Source organism: Chroicocephalus ridibundus, chromosome 6 (genome assembly GCF_963924245.1).
Source record: "Chroicocephalus ridibundus chromosome 6, bChrRid1.1, whole genome shotgun sequence".
NCBI lineage: Eukaryota > Metazoa > Chordata > Aves > Charadriiformes > Laridae > Chroicocephalus > Chroicocephalus ridibundus.
The window spans coordinates 39,791,181-39,811,474 of record NC_086289.1 but is presented as its reverse complement, the minus strand read 5'-3'; the positions used below and the strand labels follow the sequence as shown (position 1 = coordinate 39,811,474).

At 40.1% G+C, this 20,294-nt stretch overlaps 1 protein-coding gene across 22 annotated transcripts in view; it reads right to left on the bottom strand.

Moving 5' to 3' along the window:
• Nucleotides 1-20,294, bottom strand: part of PCDH15 (protocadherin related 15) — an 811,115-nt gene that overhangs the window by 3,983 nt on the left and 786,838 nt on the right. For 21 of the 22 annotated variants that reach the window (XM_063340181.1, XM_063340176.1, XM_063340174.1 and 18 more), the window contains 5 exons: nucleotides 19,132-19,242; nucleotides 7,965-7,986; nucleotides 6,369-6,407; nucleotides 5,061-5,134; nucleotides 4,082-4,214 (listed from right to left, as the gene is read on the bottom strand). In XM_063340181.1, the coding sequence (XP_063196251.1) occupies nucleotides 4,082-4,214; nucleotides 5,061-5,134; nucleotides 6,369-6,407; nucleotides 7,965-7,986; nucleotides 19,132-19,242 (379 nt within the window). Of the gene's footprint in view, nucleotides 1-1,848; nucleotides 3,316-4,081; nucleotides 4,215-5,060; nucleotides 5,135-6,368; nucleotides 6,408-7,964; nucleotides 7,987-19,131; nucleotides 19,243-20,294 lie in introns of all 22 variants that reach the window. The other variant, XM_063340196.1, reaches the window with a different exon arrangement.

Here is a 20,294-nt window from a genome sequence, read left to right as displayed (position 1 = left end):
AAGTTACACTTTTACAAATTACTTAAATGCCTATTCTTTTATTCCTGATAAAGACATACAATTTTCTTCCCACAGATACATTCAGGTGGATGAAAGGACTGACTAATTTAAATGGGATTTACGTTAAAACACTATGTGCAGCTACAACTTTGCGCTATATGGGAATACAAAAGTAGGTAAGTGATCAGAAATCTAGTTCACATTTCAACTGGAATTAAAGACAGTAGTCAAAGAGTTAGTATCACACTGTGCACCTCAACACCAATTGTCCTGCAAGGGTAACTCCACAGCAGGCTCAACTATCTTAAAAATTGGAAAATTTTTCTCTCCTCCATCTAACAGAGACTTCCTGGCAGACCTTTGGCGCATATGCCAGAATTTGCACTAGCTTTAAAGTACTCACTCACAAGACTAATCCAATACCGGCTCAAAGCTTTAATTTTATTTAGGCTTCTTATGTCTTATCTGGATAAATCTAGTGCTTAAGAAACAGCTCTGTGGGTTTTGATGCATGGTAAATAAAGCACACACAGCCTGTGCGTACACACAGCTTGCACACTCTGCATGCTGACAGCACAGATAAGAGCTCCATGAGGAGGTACATCATGCCGAGGTTGCTTCTTACAAGAAAACACAAAGGCTACTTGCGCTGTCAATAACAGAAATCCTTCCTATGGAATCATGCTCATTCTGAGCGGAACTGTGCTAATGAAAGTGCTACAAGATTTCTCTATTGAATGATATCAGCTATTAGAGGTTATTGAATTTTAAAAGGCAGATAACAAAATATAGAACACAGGTGATGGTTACCTTCATGAATGCTTTGCTATTAAGCATCTCAAACTTTTACATAGATGTTTAAAAAAATAAAATGACCGCACTGTTAGGTGGGAAGGGCAGAAGTTGGAAAATGTAATCCGTTTCCTTTTCTGACCAAGTTCAATTTGTACACCTACCTCTGCATTCCTGTCTCGTACATCCCTGGTACCTGAAACCCGAATCCCATGATCCAGAAAAAGTTTAATCCCAGCACTGCTAGTAATACTCTGCAGTTTTGGGAGTGTTGCTTTGCTGCAATTTCAGTTGTCCTCCCTGAAAACAGGGCTAAAGTTTACAGCAGAGAACTCATTTGAAGAGTAGCAAATGTTGTATGGTAGGGGAACATAAGGTGAAACCATGTATGACTTCTAAGTCTCTTCATCTTCATCAACATTCCTGTTCATTCCACGTTTTATCCTTTTTCCTTCCTATCCATTTCGTGACAGACATAATCTGCACAAACATAGGGCCCTTAATAGATTTGTGCCACCAGGTTTGTCGAGCTATCCATCACAGCCAATGCAAAATGCTGTGTTACTTCGCTTCACAACGTGCATAATGCAAAACAGATTAAATCTAAAAATCAACGCAATGCCTCTTTAACTACATTACTGAAATTAGCAGAGAAAAATAAGTAGTCCTTCCTGCCATCGCTCAATGAAAACTAATCTTTCTATATCCACCACTAAGTATACCTGAGTAGTCTCTCAGAAGAATTATGTTAGTTTGGTTTTCTACAGTTCTATCCTTAAGACAGTATAAAGGGTTCAAATGCTGAAGCAGAAAGGTTTGACATTTTCTTATTGTCTGTCTCTGGTCAAGTCTGTATTGCTTAGGAAAGATCACACAGAAGGCACAGCAAACAAGATCACTCCTTACTGCAAAACGTCCACCTACTGTTGCTCCTTTTTAAAAGGATGTAGAATCACCAGTAGTCTCTGACTCTGCAACAGCAGCATCCAGGGTCTCATCTGACTGAGACTGGCTGTTTTCCTGGGACGTCTTTTTTCTTACTTTCTTTCTTTTCACGTTGGTGTCAGAACTTTGATTCTCAGTATCAGGGGAAGTAGCATTTTTACCAGAAGTGGCACTTGTTGTGCTTTTTGTCCCTTCAGTACCTTTGGAGGTAACACTGATTTCACTTTCCAGGCAAGAAGATTCGTTCTTGCTGATAGTTTCTTCCCTGTCACTAGCATCTGTACCAACCTCTTCTGTGCTTTCCTCCGCACTATCATCGCCATTAATAGCTGATTTTCCTCTCTTGTCTACTTCAGTAGCAGCAGTTTTTGCATTGGCAGATGTTTCAGAAACTCCTTTATTTGAGTTATCTACTGTCTCATCGGGGCTTGCGCTGACTTGCTCCGCATCCTCTTCTTCATCTTCTTCTGACACCTCTTCTATCGTGTCTTCTATTTCCAGGCTGGCAGAGGAGGTTTTGCTCTTATAGCTGGATCCTGAAGTTTTCCTGTAGCTCGTGTCCCTGTCACTACCTGATGCATTAGAGTTAATATTTGATTTCTGGCTGGACCGCCTTGCTCTGCCACGAGAGCTACCTCCCTGACTTTTTACACTGGACCTTTCAGTGCTTCTTCTACTGCTGGATTTACTAGTTCCTGATTTGCTGTATGAACTTCGTGTAGATGAGCTCTTTGACAGGCTACCATCTTCATCACTGTCAGAGTCTTCCTCATCATGGTCCTCTTCAGATGAGTCCTCCTCTGATTCACTGCTAGAGCTGGAGCCAGATTCGTCATCAGAATCCCCAAAATCGTGCCCAGATTCTTCATCCGAGTCCACAGTACTTTCAGTGGCTTCATCTTGGTCCAGAGTTACTTTCAGGTAGTCTTTATCTTCCGACTCTGAGCCAGAGCTACTACTCTTCGTGGATGATTCACCTGAAGTGTATTTTCTTCTCTTCTTTTTCTTCTTCTCATAATCACTATCCTCATGTTCACTCTCTGCTGTGATACTTATTGAAACTCCTGATTTTGCTTCATCTCTTTCAAATTCTTCCTCTCCTCCTCTCGCATGCACTGAATCTTTCGTAATAGGCTCTTGAAATTTTCTGGAGACACTAATGCGCTTTAACACATGATTTAGTTTTCTCATTGAAGGTCTGTCATCTGTCGATTTCTGGAAGTAACTTCCCCTGATAATCATGCTTTTGTCACCATCCGCTTGGCGAGCTGACATTAACTTGGCGTAACTGGAATCCTTCCTACCGCCTTTCACTTTCTGCAGAATCATCGGGAATATCTTTGCTTTCCTCCATGGAGAACGAGCAGACTCAGTTCTTCCTACTGGTTTGTGAGCACTGACTGCTACGCGACTTAAATGCATTGCTGCTTTTAGTTTCCTTTTTCCCTGGCTGGTCCTATATGCTCTTCCAGTACCATGTCTTAGATCCATCCCACCACCTACAGGTCTACCTTCTATTTGAGCCCCTGCTCTCTGGCTTATACCTCTGCTTGAAGGACCTCTGCCTTGACTCATCCCCTGCAAATTATGAAAATGGAACTTGATTACAATTTGAAAGGTAGTTATTGTGAAAACTCGTACCCTAAAATAAGTCAGTAGGAACAAATGCGACATTTTTTCCCAAAAGCAAAACTAACTTACCTGTTTTAGAATAGCTTTTTACCAAAATTATGGGGAAAGTTCTAGAACAGGCTGCAAGTGCACAACTACCTTACTCCACAACAGGAAAAATGTTATCTCTTCTCATTTAATTAAAACCCATGTGATGGATTAAGAGTCTAGTATCTCTGAAAATTAGATTTAAAAAAAAAAAAAAAGGAACATTTACATCAACTTTCTTCTGGCTGCCACTGACATTTTAAAATTTCTTTACATTCCGTTGTGAACTTTATGATAAATGAGTTTAGGTGACTGCTTTTCTCTGTAGAAAATCACCAGTTATAGGCTGAATATTAGTAATACCCTATTTGGTTAACAATATAAAATGGAATTACCTAAGGCTATGTAGATTTTTCTTTGAACTAGAAATCTACATTGAGGGAAAAATAGATGTGGATATTAGAAGAAACTTTGCAATTCCTTTTTATTTCTAGAAAAAGGGAAACAGGTGCTGACACAAACTTTATCGGTCATCAGAAGGGCAAACAATGATTAGCATTGGAACAGCTGCTTATTTGATCTATACAGAAAACGATACTCTAATCAATTACAAAATACATTTGACAAGGTTTAATGGTCCTTCCTCTCACTGCAGAGACAGAATCACCACAGCAGAGACGCTTACCTCTTCTGCTGTTGGTCCATGCGGACTATAGTAGTAGCCACCGTCATTCTCCACGACGACTTCCCCATACTCATCGTACATCCCCGAAGGAGACAGCAGGCGGCGGCGGCTCCCGTATTGAGGCAGTTCATACCTGGCAAAAACACCATCGTCTCCTCATAACGTGCACTGGTATGTCCACTCATGTCTCCGCACACAGCAACAAATGCACATGCTCACACCCCAAAGGGACAAGGATTTCTTTGCTCTCTTTTTTCTCTACCTTTGAGGAGATTCTTTTTTCCTTAGTGGTAACACAATACAAAACCTCTTCCTACTGCAATTGGCTGCAAGCCCGTTACAACTGGAGGGCAACCAGAATTGCGAAGTCTCTGGGATCAGTCAAGAATGCCCCAAGTGCAATGCCCTTCTTTCCAGGTACCTGATTTTTTTGGGGATCTTTTTTATAACTAGGGAATGAAAGAGCAGGTTCCCTGGGATCAGTTCTGGAGAATCCCTGTGAGCTTCTAAGAACAGCAATCATCCCTGAAGTGTTTGCAGTCAGAGGGGCATTATCAGAACAAGGCAGAGTGATGGTTTTCTAGGTGAAGGTAAAAGGCGAGACACTGGCTGGGAACCGTGAGCAGAAAGTATCAGTCACTGAACTCAGGCTGGTGAGCCACAAAAGGGGGGCAGATGATGGAAATTAATTTCCAAGACAGCAGAAATATGCAAATAAAAAAGTGAATACAAAACCGGCATGATAGATGGGAGTATACACTCTGCAAGCGTAATAATTAGATTTCTAAAGAAGCAGAGAGTTATACAACGCCCCTTTAACTTTTAAAGAGTTTTGTTGTCAGCACACACTTTCATGGACACAAAGATTAAAGTAATCCTGTGGTGAAGGGAAGTCTCCAGATTAGATGCTGTAATAATAAACATCACCAACCTGGAAAAGCAGCATATTCAGAAATATATAGGAAAAATGAAAATATACCCATGCTCGTAACTGTAGTAATCTTGCCCATAATATTCCTGCCCTGGATCAATTCCAGACTCCATACTTAACTCCTGTCAAAAGAGAAACACTGATTGAAAGCAAACAGTATACACAGTAATGATGCATGAAAAAGGCACAAAGAACAGTTTCTCAAAGTGCAAACAAGCAAAATAAAAAATGATAATAATTTGAGGAACATTGACAGCTGTCAAGAGCCATGATGAGAAGCCAACAGGAACTTTAAATGACTCCTTCTCTGATGTATTCCCTGAGAGTGACTGTTCTAGGTCAAATAAATGCAGATGCTGTTCTGGTGTGGGACATCTCACTTATCCTGTACAAAAGCCTTACTCAGTAAACTGAACTCACAGCAAATACGCCGTCACTTCTTGCGCCTCTCTCAAAGGAAAAAGCTGTGTTGAAAGATTAGGGATATTTCACTTACAGTGGCTGTCTTGTTTTAATGTTTTCTAAACCACCAACAATCATGAACAGCACTGGAACAAGCTAAGTACTTGTCTGTATCCTACAAAAGCGCCAGTGTGTCTATAAGCTCGTTTCATGCACTGTTTGGTATTAGGCTGCTCTGTAGAAAACCTCTGAACTGCAGAATGGACACAGAGCACCAGAGCTTGGGTTTTGGCAAGGGATGGCATGTTGTCTCCATCTCACAGCCTCCTAGAGGTTTTTCTCCTTTCCAATGAATTTAAAGTTGTGTCAGAGCATCTCATTGTAATTACTTACACAAACTATCACTATTCTGTGCTACAAAAATACCATTGATAGCAACGTCTCACAAAAGCTACATTTGCTCCATTGCTTATTCTGGAAATGATAGTGCACCTAAAAGATTTGAAATAGTAAGCATTGGGTTTATAATCCAGAGCGGCCTTTGCACTTCATAGCAGTGTGCTAATGCTTTCATTACCTTGGCAGGCCAACTGCTTGGTTCATCTCTTAGGTACAATAATCACTTATCAGTTGACTGACATCTGAAAAAATAGATTGCGGTTGGACAGCAAGGAAATTATTCTCTCTGTGAATCTGGACAAGAAACTAGGAAAGCTTTTGGTCTGTGTGATGAAGTCCATGGGAGCAACTAAAAGATGCTCAAGGGGAAAATACCAAGATGCAGTAAATTTAAGGTATTTAATTAAAACAACATAAATGGGGCAACAATGTCAAGACTTTCCTTTTCATCTAAAACAGTCAGAAGGAAAAATATTACCTACGACAGACAAGGAAATTATGTAAAAGCCATTAAAAAAGTTACAGAATAATTAAGAAATGAAAAAATAGGGGTACCTCTGGTCTGAGAAGAGAAGGTCTCAGCAACTGCTGTTGCTACAAAAGAAAATGAGAAAGGGATTAATTAGGCAGCAACAATTAAAGTGCAGGTCATTTGTGTTTGAGTTAAGATTGGAAAGAAATCCTAAAAACACAGGTCCCTTCAGAGCCTTTTGTACGGCAGCCACCTGGATACTTCCACAGTCGGTGAGAAGTAGAACACTGCTAAGCACCTCATGTAGTAAAATCACTTTACAGTCCACTATTTTGTTTGCCTAATATAAAAGCAAATTTCCAGTTTATCTGTTGATTCTCTAAATTATTTAACTCGAGAACTTCTGTCAGAGCCCAAGAACACTATAGTGTGGTGTGTGTCGGAGACGGCAGGGAGACAATGGCAGACAAAAAATGATCCCCACTAGGTAGAAAGGAAATCTATGGGAATCTGCAATAAAGTCTGTGATTCAGCTATTAAAAACCTGACGTGATTTGATTTCTTATGCTTCTACTGCAGTATCTTCGCTTTAATTTCTATATATTTATATACTTCTGTGGCTTTTAAATGTGTAGTTCCCAACCACAAATATACTTTAATTCACAATACCAGTAAGACAGAGAAGAATTCTCTCACTTGTTTTCTTTACAGCTTATGTATGATTTCTTTCTGTATGCAGCATGCAGTGAGAAAAGCACGCTGATGTGAGGGAAAAGACCCTGGGAGGCTGCACAGAGAGGACCGACAGGACGATATGGCTCCTCTCAGGTACGACACAGCTAAACATGGGTCATTTTTGGTAAGCATGTTGTTAATTACTCTGCACCTCCAGTTTTCTGCAAATGACATGCCGATGCACATTGCTTGCTGTTTTGTAAATTGGGATCAGATTTTCTCAGAAAAATCAATACCTTTGTCCCCACGCTCCTCCCAAAACTTGGTGGCACTATTTCAGCCAAGTTTCTTGGCCAAAACTAAACCCTGGGAGAGGGGGAAGTTCTGTATCTGAATTAAGAGACACAAATCAGCTCTGCAAAGGGAGGAAAAATCACAGCAGAACAACAGAAAGATTGCAGTTTGTAAAACACCACTGAATAAGGAGCAGTAAGCTCCAGATACACACCTCAAGATTAGCAAAACCGATCTAGTTCTCAGCAGTAAGTACCAGCCTTTATGATAGAAAGGTATTTTGGAAAACTTTCTAATTATTAAATGAGTTCGTTCAAGTTTCTGGAGGAAACTCCGTGTTACTTGTTGCTGGAGAAAAACATGCTGCAAGAACAGATTACAGTGAGTTGTAGAGAAGGTCTGTGCAGTCCAGTGCCAGGCCCACGGCAGTCAGCAGCGGCAGATGATGAGACGTGCCATAAAAAACCACAGCCAGTGTGGAGGGAAACTGGTTTTGGCAGTTTGTCAAGCAGCAATCTCCTAGCCTGGAGGTTCCCTTTGTGCCATGATGGTTACTATCCCCCAGTGAATCTATGCCTCGTGAACTTTTTGAACTGTTTCATATTTCTGGCCTCTAAAACACCCAAGCAGCAATGAGTTTCACAACACAGGTTGTATGGGAAAAGTATGCTGTAATTAATATTTCAAACATAATTGGGGAACAGCCTTACCTCTTGCTGTGCATATCCTCTCCTAGAAGTCAGAAAAAGAAAAAAAATAAATTAGTATACTTCTCTGAGACTATATAAAGATGCACATTGCCATTCTTTCTGGAGAGAGGTGAAAAGATAATGTAATTAGAAATATTACTAGCAAGAAAAGAAATACATATCCACAATGCAAAATATGTTTTTCTTTAGATTTGCTCTGGACATACGAATTATTGCATGAGAAAGGCTAGTGAATCTTTGGGGTCTTTTCTTGCTTTAGCTTGCAAATGAATGAGAAGAAATCCCCAGTCCCCAAAAGCCAGAGAGCCAGTGCACCCAGTGGAACACAGCAAAGGGAAAGGGGGTGGATGCTGTGTTTGGTTTTCCTTGCAATCCCGTGAGAGAGGTCTGGCCCAGTCGCCTTCTCTTTTGCCTCAGAGACCATCTACAAAGAGACTCTTACTTCACGCATCTGCTTAAGCAGTGAAACAGTTTCTCTTCTACTTCTGGACTTTCTGTAACCACTCGGGACTTGCCAGAAGTTGGCCTGGAGCTTCTATTCCTAATTTCTTGTGACAACATTATTATTAAAACTACACATTTCTTAACATTTCCTCTGCAGAGGGGAGTTAAATTCTTTTGCTATCTATGATTATTTTGCCACAGGCTTTGTGTTTTTGATTTTATTGAATTTTTTTTTGTTGTTTAATTCATTTTCTTGGAGCCATTCCTATGCATGACAAATGCACTTATGTCTATCAAGTTCTCTATTTTCACATTTTGTGCCAGAAAATTAAAATGGTTTAGACAAAACTAAGGAAGAGCAATTTAGGTCTTACCGTTATTATTAAGGATAAGCCTGGATTTTTTTAAATTTCTTTTTTTAAGATGGGAAGGGTAAATGCTCAAAATTACACTGAGCTTAAGCTGGTACACAGACAGGATAGTCTAGGGAAATTCTTTAATTACACTTGCGCAAATAATAAAGAACAGAGTAGAAGTCCTTTTAATTCTTTAATATCACCATCTATAAAGTTTTTCTATTAATATTCAACACATGGAATTGATTATCAGCATTAAATTAACGCTGTTGCCCATATAATAAAAAAACTAATGAACAACTGAAATGAAGATTTATCATCAAAAGATGATCTGTGACTTTTCAAAGCCCACTTGAGGAACGCTGTATTTAGTTTCCGTATCGCCTACCGCAATCTTCAGATAAGGAAGGTCTTGTGTTGCACAGAGGATAAGTAAGCCTATTAATCTTAATTGCTCTCGAGTAGTCACTATATTGCAGATTAAAAGCGTAATGTAAGTAATTCTCATTCAATTTGGAATTCAACTTTCTTAAAAATAGCACCATGCTGTGTTTTGAGAGATGCTTATACTTCTCTTAGAGTTTTGTGTGGCCATGATTAGAAGAAAAAAAAAGCCCCCAAAAGACAAAAAACATCCATTCACTCAATACAGCACAAGGATCTATTCTGACAAAAAGGCAAAGGTCAAAACAACATCATTTGTTTCCAGGAACGGATTAAAGCTCTCCAGCGAGGGAGGAATTGCTTCTGGATGAACATTATCAGCCAGACTTCACTGCAGTCAGTCAGAGAGAAATCTTCAATGCAAAATGGGAGGCAAGGACATAGTGCCTATGAGGATGCAGGATAATATGACAGCTAGTATGTGCCGCTCGTACTTAATGTGAAAGATAAAACAAGAATGAATTTACATGTACAAAATATGTCAACCTTTCACAGGACTGCATTGCTAACATAGGTTAAAGGAACTGTGATTTGCCTAAAGCAACAATTTCCCCAATTACTGGCATCCCAGCAGGCATTTACTATTTCATACTTTATAGCTGTTTTCATATTAAAAGCAAAAGCATTATAAACCCCAAATACTACGGATACTACTCAGAGAAGGCAGCTGCTTATCAGTTTGCTCTCACTCTTAAAATTGAGGTTTCCTGCCGTTCATGTCTGGAACCAAGGAGAAAGAATCTGGAAGGGAGGCGAGTACTGACGGGCTACTGCTCGGTATCAGCTTTGCAAACCGGTTTGCAAAGAAGCAGTCTCCACTGATGCAATCTCTGCTCCTGCTCAGAACTCAACCCAGTCAAGCTGATGATGAAAGGATGAGACATGTCCAGGGTCACTTCTGACCCTAATTAACCCAATAAGACAACCTGAAGAGGAGGCAGTAAGTTTACACATGCTCAACTTCTTACCAACTAATATATTGGTTAAAATACGCTGTAGTGCTGCAGAACTGCAGTAGCATCCAGACATCTCAATGGGACAGAACTTCCCTGGGGTAGGTTAAAAATACGTGCTATTTGTGTAGTTTCTTTCCTGTTCTAATAGAATGATTTTTTTTTAAACAAAGGCTAGCCAAAAAACCAGCAGGAGAACAAAGGTTACATTAATTCCAGACCAAATGAAACTAGGTTTTGTGAACTTTACCACTTAATAAAGGTTTCCTCATTACTGAAGAGCTGATTACCATGACCCCCCCGAGACTCTTCTGAGACTGACGAAACAAAATATTTAAAAAGGAGCTCCTGTGTGATGGCCATTCTTTCTGCTTAAGGAATGCCACAAATAACTGTAGCCAGATAAAACATTTGGAGTTTAAGCTGTGAATAACTAAACACCTGCATCTTTGCTGCATGACACTAGAGACTGCAAAATGAGGTCCTATTTGTCTAATATTTCACTAATGATGTCATGAACTTCACAAAAGCATCTGTTACGAGTCTACAAGCTCTAAAGTGGGATTTGGGTACTTAAATTCAAATCTCTGCCTTGAGGGTTGATCCACTCTGAACACGCTTAGCCCAATAATGTCTCATGCTCATCTCCGCACATTTTCCACTGTCCCACTCTCTCCATGCCTGGACCATCGCAGACACACTGAAGCAAGCAGACATGTAAGCCATCTACAAATTCTGACCCTTAAATCTGAAAAGTTTCTCTACCGAACAGCTGCTGAACCTTTGACAATTCGCTGCTGGTGTTACCGTCGTGCCACTCTTGGAGAATTTAGCATCATCAGCAGGTATTCTACATGCGTGTGTCTCGTAAATTATTCCGATTCTGTTACAGCAAAAATCAATAATCATTCCCCTCACCCATTTAGCAACGACACGTGTCTTGGAACTACAGTCTAGCCCAACAAGAGTTCTAAGCAAAGAGAAATTCTAATGTATCAAGCAAAAGTTGTGTGATGGGAGTTCATGGAGTTTGGCTCTGGGACAAAGAAAGAGAAACTACCTTCATCAGTTTCCGACTGAAGCATCCATACATGTCCTAACTGCAGATTAAAAAAAAAAAAAAAAAAAAAGAAAAGAGAAAAAGCCAAGCACCATGGAAATGCTGAGTAACTCCAGACAGTATGATAAATAATTTTTTTTGCTCAGGCTTACAACATTTGATACTGAACTGGGAGTTTAGTTTTTCTTCATTATGTAATATCTGCCTTTCCCAATATGTTTTTAAAAATTCTCATATTAAACACAAATATTTTGAATTTTGGCAGAAGACTAAAAGGGACCTGGCAAGTTGAATGAAACTAACATTCATTGAAATGCCAGAACTGCTTTTACTTACCATTCTTCTCAAAGGACAAGCTAATTTACTATAATTGACATATTTAATGTAAAGGTCTGATTTAGATGTCTGTGAGCAAAAAAGCCAGTAAGTAAATCCATATTACATGGATTTTTACAAGTACGCGAAAAATCTTCACTTGGTGACACTAATCAGAGTGACTTTATTACCATTTAAGATAAGCAAGATGTTTCAGCTGTAAAGCTCATGGCAAACTAGCATGAAAGATAAAGAGAGATGCCAACAACAAGCACATGCAAAATAAAAAACAAACAAATGCTCTGTACATTAAAGAAATTTACAAAATAAAAACTCTTAACATGCAGTTACAATATAAAAAAATGCAATGGAAGGCAGAACATAGGTAACAGGAGGGAAGACGGCCAGGTTTACTGACAAATCAAGACAAACCCCTTCTTCTGACTTGAGATGCAAATGTGAGCTGAAAGAAAGCGTGCCAGCATAGCAGAGCGCTGCGTCACCTCCCACCGAACACGAAGATGCGTTACTGCAATAACTCCAGCTCACTGTCGCTGAGCCCGCTTGCTACCAGTACTTGCTTTCTTTGACATCCAATATCTGACAGTAAGATTCCTCCCAGGTGGTACATTTTAGGGGCAAAGCAAGAGATTCCAATTACAGCTGCAGAAAAACCACTCTGCTTACTGATAGTAGTACCTACAGTGAAGGCTGCTTAACATAAAGCAGTATCAAGCCCTCTGCCGTTTATGACCGATCCTTGGGTAAAAATGGACAGTTTCCCCCAAGTCTTTTTGGTAAACAGACTAAGAACCAGCATCATAGAACAGTAAGATGTAGCTCTGAGAAAACAACTTGTAGAATTATTATACATTACAAATTTCCGAGGGAACAGGAAAGACAATGTCTCGCAATTTGGGATTAGGACTGAATAAGTAGTGATATACAGCAGAGAAAGGGAAAAAGGTCTGAATTTCTAGAGAGTCTGAGGCAGATACCATGTGCTGCATTAGAGTCATCTCACTCAAAACATTACATGCAGAAAACATCCAACCGTAAATATTACAATGCTGTCGACTGAGATGGAAAGCGTTTCTCAAGCTCCTCCACAACACAGCTCAAGTTGCCATTCTGCTGGTTGGGCTCAGGCAGAGGTTCTGGGGTTGGCAGCTCTGGTGTTGCAATTGGTTTGAGCTTAGAAACGTGCTTGGGCAGGACGTGGTTTTTGTCTATTTGGCTGTACATGTTGGCCACAGACTTTTCAATCGCCGCTAAATTCTGAATGTTTTTAAGAATACCTTTCAGCTCCCTACGGGGAGGAGGCTCTGGCACTGTGGCCGGTGGTGGTACAGCTGGCTGTTTGGCAGGGGATTTTGAATGCTTGGCAGGAGAGAGGTGCTGGGTGGTAAAAGGAGATGAAGAAGAAGAAGAAGAAGAAAGAGAAACTGTGGGAAGAGGCGGAGGATGTGGTGGCAACAGAGGAGGGGATGGAAGTGGTGGTGGCGGTGGAGGTGGCAGCAGTGGAGGTGGGGGTGGGGGAATTTTAGGTGGATCTGGAATGCTTCCTGTAACTTCTTTGGTCTGAGGAGCTAGAAAACTTTGGCAAACTGATTTCTTTATCCTAAAAGATGGAGGAGTTGGTTTGCGCGTTGGTGGAGGAGAAAGTTCTTCTGGATAGTCGTGGTGAGTGACGACTACAGAGGGGACCGCAGAGGCCTCCGGTTCAACTACTTCAGCACAAGGCGTTGGAGAGGACAGAGGAGAAGAGCGAAGGCAAGGAGAAGCAACCACACTTTTAGGAGACTGCTCTAGTACGTTCTCTCCTTCTTGGAAACAGATGCTGTGTGTTGGTGATCGGATGGATTTCACATCAGGAGATCTCACTTGCTTCATTTCCTGCAAAGCCTGCTGCTCAAACTGTCTGGCCTTCTCTTTTACAGTTAACTTGGGGCCACTTAGTTTTTGAAATAGTGGACTGCTAATATCAACACTGCTATGCTGATCTTCGGTTCCTTCATTCTCTGCTTTGAGTCTCTCCTGTTGCCACTGAATGGGGTCCATGATAACTGGCCTACTCAGAGAACCAGGCGCATGTCTCTTAGTAACGTGAGTTGGTACCGTCCACGCACGGTGACTGCCTCCCAAAGAGGCATCTCTCAAGACTAGTCCTGAAGGAGAGAGAGTATCTAGAGTATCATTTCTTTTCCGTAGAAACTCAGCAGCAGCGGGACTTTGAATGACACCTTCCACATACAATGGGTTTTGAGTAGTTAATGGGTTCTCATCAGATAAAAAGGTAATGTTACTTGAAGATTTGGGGAGATTATTGTTCAACGATCCATTGATATTAGATTGCTTGTGAGCCTCAATAGCACGGGAAGCAAAGCTGCTTATAACTCTCTGACGGTCTCCTTCTTCTAAGACTGACTTTTTTCCCCTGCTTTGTTGGAAATGGTAGAGAAGAAAAAGACTTGAAAGAAAAGAAGATAATCACATGTGAGGAAACATGCATGGACATAGATACTTATGAGAGAGAAAAAAATAACTCATGATATGAATCAGAGCCATTAAATTACTTCTAGCAAGCTACTACTATCCAACAGAAAGACCACATTTACTAGACTACTGGGCAAGACATTTACTTTTACATCTTCTTTAAGGGAGAAGGACTTGAGGAGGGAGAAAAATTGAAACCAGTTTTCAGCTATTCAGCAAGTTCAAAGATAAGCTAACCTCTTTTTTTAAAAAATCCCTTAGATTTCGAAAGTATCAGTCAATACTGTACCCTATCTCCCCAGTGACACAAAATATCAGTGCTACGTAGTTATGCGATGCGATTTATCTGTGAGATAATACGGATTCATATGTATACCATGAGTCACATATACATATATATACACACATATTTATATATGTATGTGTAATTGTGTCTCCATCATTCAAATGGCAGTGGCACTGTGCTGCCCTGCACACAGCCAACACAGAATATTCGCGGGGATTTTTATGTTAAACATATTCTATAATAATTGTGCATCTAAACTCTGCTATTCTATAAACCACGTGTACGATTAGGCAGTCTTTAGGTGTGCTTGCATTGCCTGTTAAGGACTGGCTGTAGGTGACACACAAAATTGGGACCGTGGTTTGAGCCGATGGTGAGCCTGGAACTGCGTCCCCAGGAGGAGCCAGCGGTGCACCCGGGCACACCTGAAGCACAGACCTGTAGGGTTGCTGTGAGGTGGCCAACAGGAGCTGAAGCCAGTCAGCTGAGATGCACGTCAGACCCAGACCATTCTCCTGACACTGACTGTTAAAGAATTACCAAGCTGGGCTTTTTTTCTTGCATTGATGATACGTATACTGATGCAGAAGTATCAATATATGTATGAATTTCATCTCTGCACCACGTTAAACTAAATGAAAAAAACTCTGCAGCTGGATAACACTGAATTTCTACACAAGAAGTAGGAGGTCTCACCATTTTCTGGAATTTGTCTAACACCTTCAAGTGCCACATTAACCTACCTTCCTCAAATATTTTTAATACCATCAGCTTCTGAGCAGATTTTAAGATAAACAGCATTTTAAAATCAATATCCCCAAACCGCCTAGTAGAAAAGTATGCCCTTAGAGCCCTGTTTTTAATAATGCTCACTTGAGGCTGAAAATAAATTTATTTCCCCCCAGCCTGTGAAAATTTAAGACATTGGCCAATGTCAGAGCTGAAAACAAAACCCTTGTCCTTTCAAAGAGATTACCCTCATCAGCAACGAGATAGAATCAAAACGCATTTCCATTGCTGCCATATACAAATTAATTGTAACTAAACAGACGTGCTGTCTAGCATGGGGATGCAAAAAAAACCCAAGTCAAAAAAAGAGTCTTAAAAAGGACACCTACTCTAAAAGCTCTCTGAAACATTAAATGCATCTGTAAGACAGGCTACGATGAGAACACGATGGCGTAAGGGAAGATAATGGTAGAAATGGGGTATAAAGACTGAGTTCCAGTTCTGTGCAATTCACTTCCAGCTTCACTGCCTCTGCCTCATGCTGGTCCTCTACATTTTCAATGCCCTACTTAAAATCTTCCTATTTCCTGCAGTTAAGCAACTGCAGCTAAAGTATAGCATGAGTGGTAACGACTTCTACACACACATGCAAATCAAATTACCATATAAAACTACTTTTAGTGACTTAGTGCTGTCCAATAGTTTCAAAAAGCCTTCTCAGTTAAAAACTCTCAGTCTTGTCTTACGAAAATTTGAGTCATATTCTTTAGAATTTCAAATAAAAAAGGTTAGGCTTTATTAACAAAGGAATAGGGGGAAAATTACATTTTCCACGATTACATGAATGTTGTAAGACAAAGTTTTAGATCTCATGGCCAGATCGTTCCATCTTTTTTAGTGTTGTTTTTTCATATCTCAGAAAATATTACCAAATCTAAATTAATGGGAATTTAACCTCTAGTGAATAAATATTCTCTAGCAAAACTGGAAGAGAAATTTAAATAACTAGATACTGGACAGGAGTTAATTAAAAGATATTAAATCCCCTCTAAGTTATTTAATATGTAAAAGCCCCCCAAAAGCCTGCATTTGGTAATGAAACACATTTGCTGCTTAACTTTTGTTTCTTGTTTTGACTGGGAGATCACCCACACAGAGGTACTAGAGCTTCCTAATGGTCACAGGGACCTGAGAGGAGGGATGAGAAGCATCACTGCACTGCAGGGATCGCTCTCCCTTTGCAAATAACACCCAGCAAAGCCATGAAGGGTTATACCAGTGAATAAACTCTCCCCAAGCACTGCAGTTCTCCAAAAACCAGCATGCCTAAGGCTTGCCTTTGGGCAGAATATAACTGTATGAAAAACAATTGAATTCACACTAATAATAAACTAATTCCTTATTCTAAAGCAGCATACTTGGAGGTTGGTCAAGCACCCTCAATCTATTCAGAGGCGAGAGAAAGAAGTGATGCTGAACTTGAAGGAAACCCTCCAGTAGAAGGCTCATGCAGGATGACATAACCTTTATGCTACTGGAACAGATTATTTCAAAAGCTTCTCAGTTCCTTCCTCGCTTCACAGGATGGCTCTCAAGGATGAGGTTATCCTGCAATCTTTTTCTGTTTATATATAGGTATTTTAATCAATGAGAAACACCAGCTCACCAAATTGAAGAAAAAGTCCTTGCCTTGCAAGGAATTGTAGACAGCAGACAAGAAAGATTTTGCTTCCATCCCATCATGAGATCTTAAATCTATGAACTGAAAGCAAACCTCTGTGCGTGCACTCGGTGGTGGTTCTGTTTGGCTTTTCTAAGGTAGTAGGACTATTTGGCTTTAGAAATAATACCATTCAAGTTCAGTAATCATACTTCATCTCTACTTCCAAGAAAAGGATAAAGAAGCACAGAAGTATTGAAACTTCACAGTAAATGTCTTTCCTGTACTTGATCAATGGACAAATAAGCTATGAGTTACAGACTGCAGGGTTTAATGGGAATTACTGAAAGGAAAATTAAGTAGCATTTCTACTAGCTACAAATACTCAGACAATGAAATGAGCTTACTTACTGATGCCTATGTATCCAAAGACAGAGAAAAATGAAAATTATGAGACAAGGCAGATTTAAAACTGAAGAGCGTAGTTCCATTTCATTTGCTATAAACACCAAATTAAGAAAACAAGAGACAAGGCAGCACCGCAAGTGAACGATGACTATCTTAGGACAACTAAAGACAGAAAATACTGTACTAAAATTCATGAAAAATGTTAATAACAGGTATTTCCCAAATAATAATTTCCTATGGTTTACCAGTGCTTTGAAATCAAATATTTGACAGAAAAAAAAAAAAAAGATTATTTGTAATTATTTTAATTGAAGCATGTTATTTTCTTAAAAATCTTAAGGATTTTCATGTATCTTGTAAGGATTTTTACTAGGTTATGTTTAACCAATTCCTTAGCATGATGGTTAGATCTTAGCTGTATGCAAAGACATCTAAGAGAAAATATTCCAAATACGGCATCTTCTTTTCTGCAATAAAGCCTATTTTTAGTCAAAATGGACATAAACCTAAGCCTCAAAATCAATACTGCAAATCTGTATATTTGCAGCTATATGTTGCAGTACTAAACATAAAAAAAAAATTTGCAGGTAAAAACCCAGCAAAATGAGGCTTGTTCTGGGTTTAGCATAAGGTATTCATCAGTACAAAACGCAGAGTCATCCGTTGGGATATTCAGTTCCCACAGACAATCAGCTTAGTATCACTGCCAGAAAAATTAGTAGAAGCGAGTCATTAATTTCAGTAGAAACTGAGTTCAAAAGAAATGGGAATTTTTTCCAGCAGGGTACCTCACTGCATGTGTAAGTGTGTACAGCTGTGATCTCAGGTGGTTCACAAGCAGATACGCTACTGTCAAACAAACGTTTTTCCTCCCTTCCTGCCCAAGCAGTAACACGCCACGAAGGTTAAAGGCACAGGAGGAAATTCAGGAGTCCTCCCTTCACATATAGCACCTCTATTTACACAGAAAAGCTAAAGCTCCGGAATTATTTCGAGCAGAGGCTGCACTCAGATGGCCAAGAGTTAAAGCAGCAGTGATACGTTCTGTCATGCCTCCGTAACATTTTATAAACTCTATCTATCCAGCATCTAGAAAATTTCAACTTTCTGAGCTAAAGAAATACTGCTTGAAAACAGAGCAGGAGCTGGGCAACCCTCAACACCACCAGCAGCGCTCTCTCTACCTGCCTCCAAACGTATTATTAATGCTACGCTCTTCAGCGTTACTTGGCTTTAAAATACGAACTTAGATGAGTAAGTGTGGCAAGCTTATCAACAAAACCCCCCAGGATGATATGAATGTTAATTGGCTATTCTCCGCTGTAATATTTTCATACTGAGAGTTAAACTGTTATTGGAGTCCATAAACTTCAGATTTACGGAAGCATGAAAAAGTAGGCATCTTTGCCATATTATCATTTCAGAGCATGTAAGAGGAAAAAGATACCTTCATTGCACTGCTAGTGGTTTCTCTATTTTGATAGTTCCTTTATCTTTAATTTCAATATTCAGACAGTTTCAAATTTAGAACCAAAACCCCCCCACTTTACCCAATAGAATATTTCTTACTAGAGCAAATGGGGACTTTGGGGCAGCAATTTCATTGGATGTGTTTAGTGAACAGCTTTGAAAGCTGTGGCAACGCTGGCCTGGATCTGCCAAGGCACTGAAGGAGCCCAGTCCTGGCTCACGCTGGCAGCAATGGCCTGCTGGAGGCTCTTGCTCTAGGAAAAAAACATCTGGTTATACCTTGCTTTCTGCCAACCTAAAACCTGTTAGAGATTCCCCCATGCGCTACAAGAAATCCCCGTTAGCAGGTTAAATGGTTTTTTCTCTCCTTACAGAGTCATCCTATTTGTTTTCTGGATATTTGAGAACCCCAAGCAGCCGGGGAAAGACCCCTTCGGGAAGAAACGCCTTTTGGACTTAGACCGCATGAAGCGATATCCCTGGAAAGTGAATCACGGCTTCTTCGCTCACTATCAGTTTTATTAATGTATCACAAGGAATACTCACATGGTGCTGTCGCCAAGCTCTTCGTAGAGGTTATTGGCAGCAGTGCTTGCTGGTTTGCCTGCTGGTAAAGCCATCTGGATTCTCGCAGTCTTTGCACATTCAGCCTGTCGCCTTTGGTAAGCCACGTAGGGAAGGAGAAATACTCATTAGAAACACTCTATACACTAATGCAAGACGTAAAGTTATCTATGCTTTTTCCTGCAGTTTTCAAAACATGTCATCTTCGAAGAAAAGTAATAATGTGATAACCTTTTCCTGTCTTTTTCAGCTCTCTGTTATTTGTTCTCTCTTGATGGAATCACAGAGCTTCCCCCCGGACAGAAGCCCCCTGACCAGCAGCATGTCACTGCTGCAGAAGGTATTTCCCAGGAAATAATGTATGTGCGAGCTTTGACACTGCTCTCATTAGGAAGTTTATCTGTTCTGGCTGCCCAAGACTAACAGTGGAGAGAGTAAGCTCTTGGTCAAGTGCTTCATCCAAGTGCCAAGAAACTGTAATTTTAAACACAAAGAAAGTCTCTGTCAAGGTTTATCACTTACAACTCCTTTCTCATTAGAGTTGGCTGGGCAATTTCTGTCTCAATGAACAGCCTTCCTGAAAAAAATTATTTTCACTATCACTATGAAACAAATTTCTATTCTCTGTCTAGAAAACAAAGCCTGTGGTCAGTATGTGTAACCTGGGGAGCGCCACTGAGGTGTCCTGACTGATGTACCTCCCTTTGCTTTTGAGGCTGGTCGATACCTGACCATTTGTAGGGAAGTTTCTCCGTGTGCTCTAGCCTGACATGCACTCGCTTGCTTGACAAATACCACACACACGAAAATATCTGCCGTTTTCTCTGCAGGGAACAGGTGATTTCCTGAACCACGGTATCCTTAATGTGTGCTAGCATGCAGTAATAAAATACACTGAGTAGCCATAGAAGTAACTTTTAACCTCGCCATACTGGGTGTTCAGGAACAAGCTGGAGTACAGGAAGTAACTCTCACTGAATGTCAAGTACCCCTTCTTCTTAAAAATAAAGACTGGCAGGTTATCAATATTCCTATGCAATCTGTTAGAAACAAAGCTGAAAAGAAGTACTTACTCTTTGAATCTGTTTTGTTATGCAAAAAAAAAAAAAGAGATAAAAAGGAAGGTTAAATGAATTCTGTTTGCA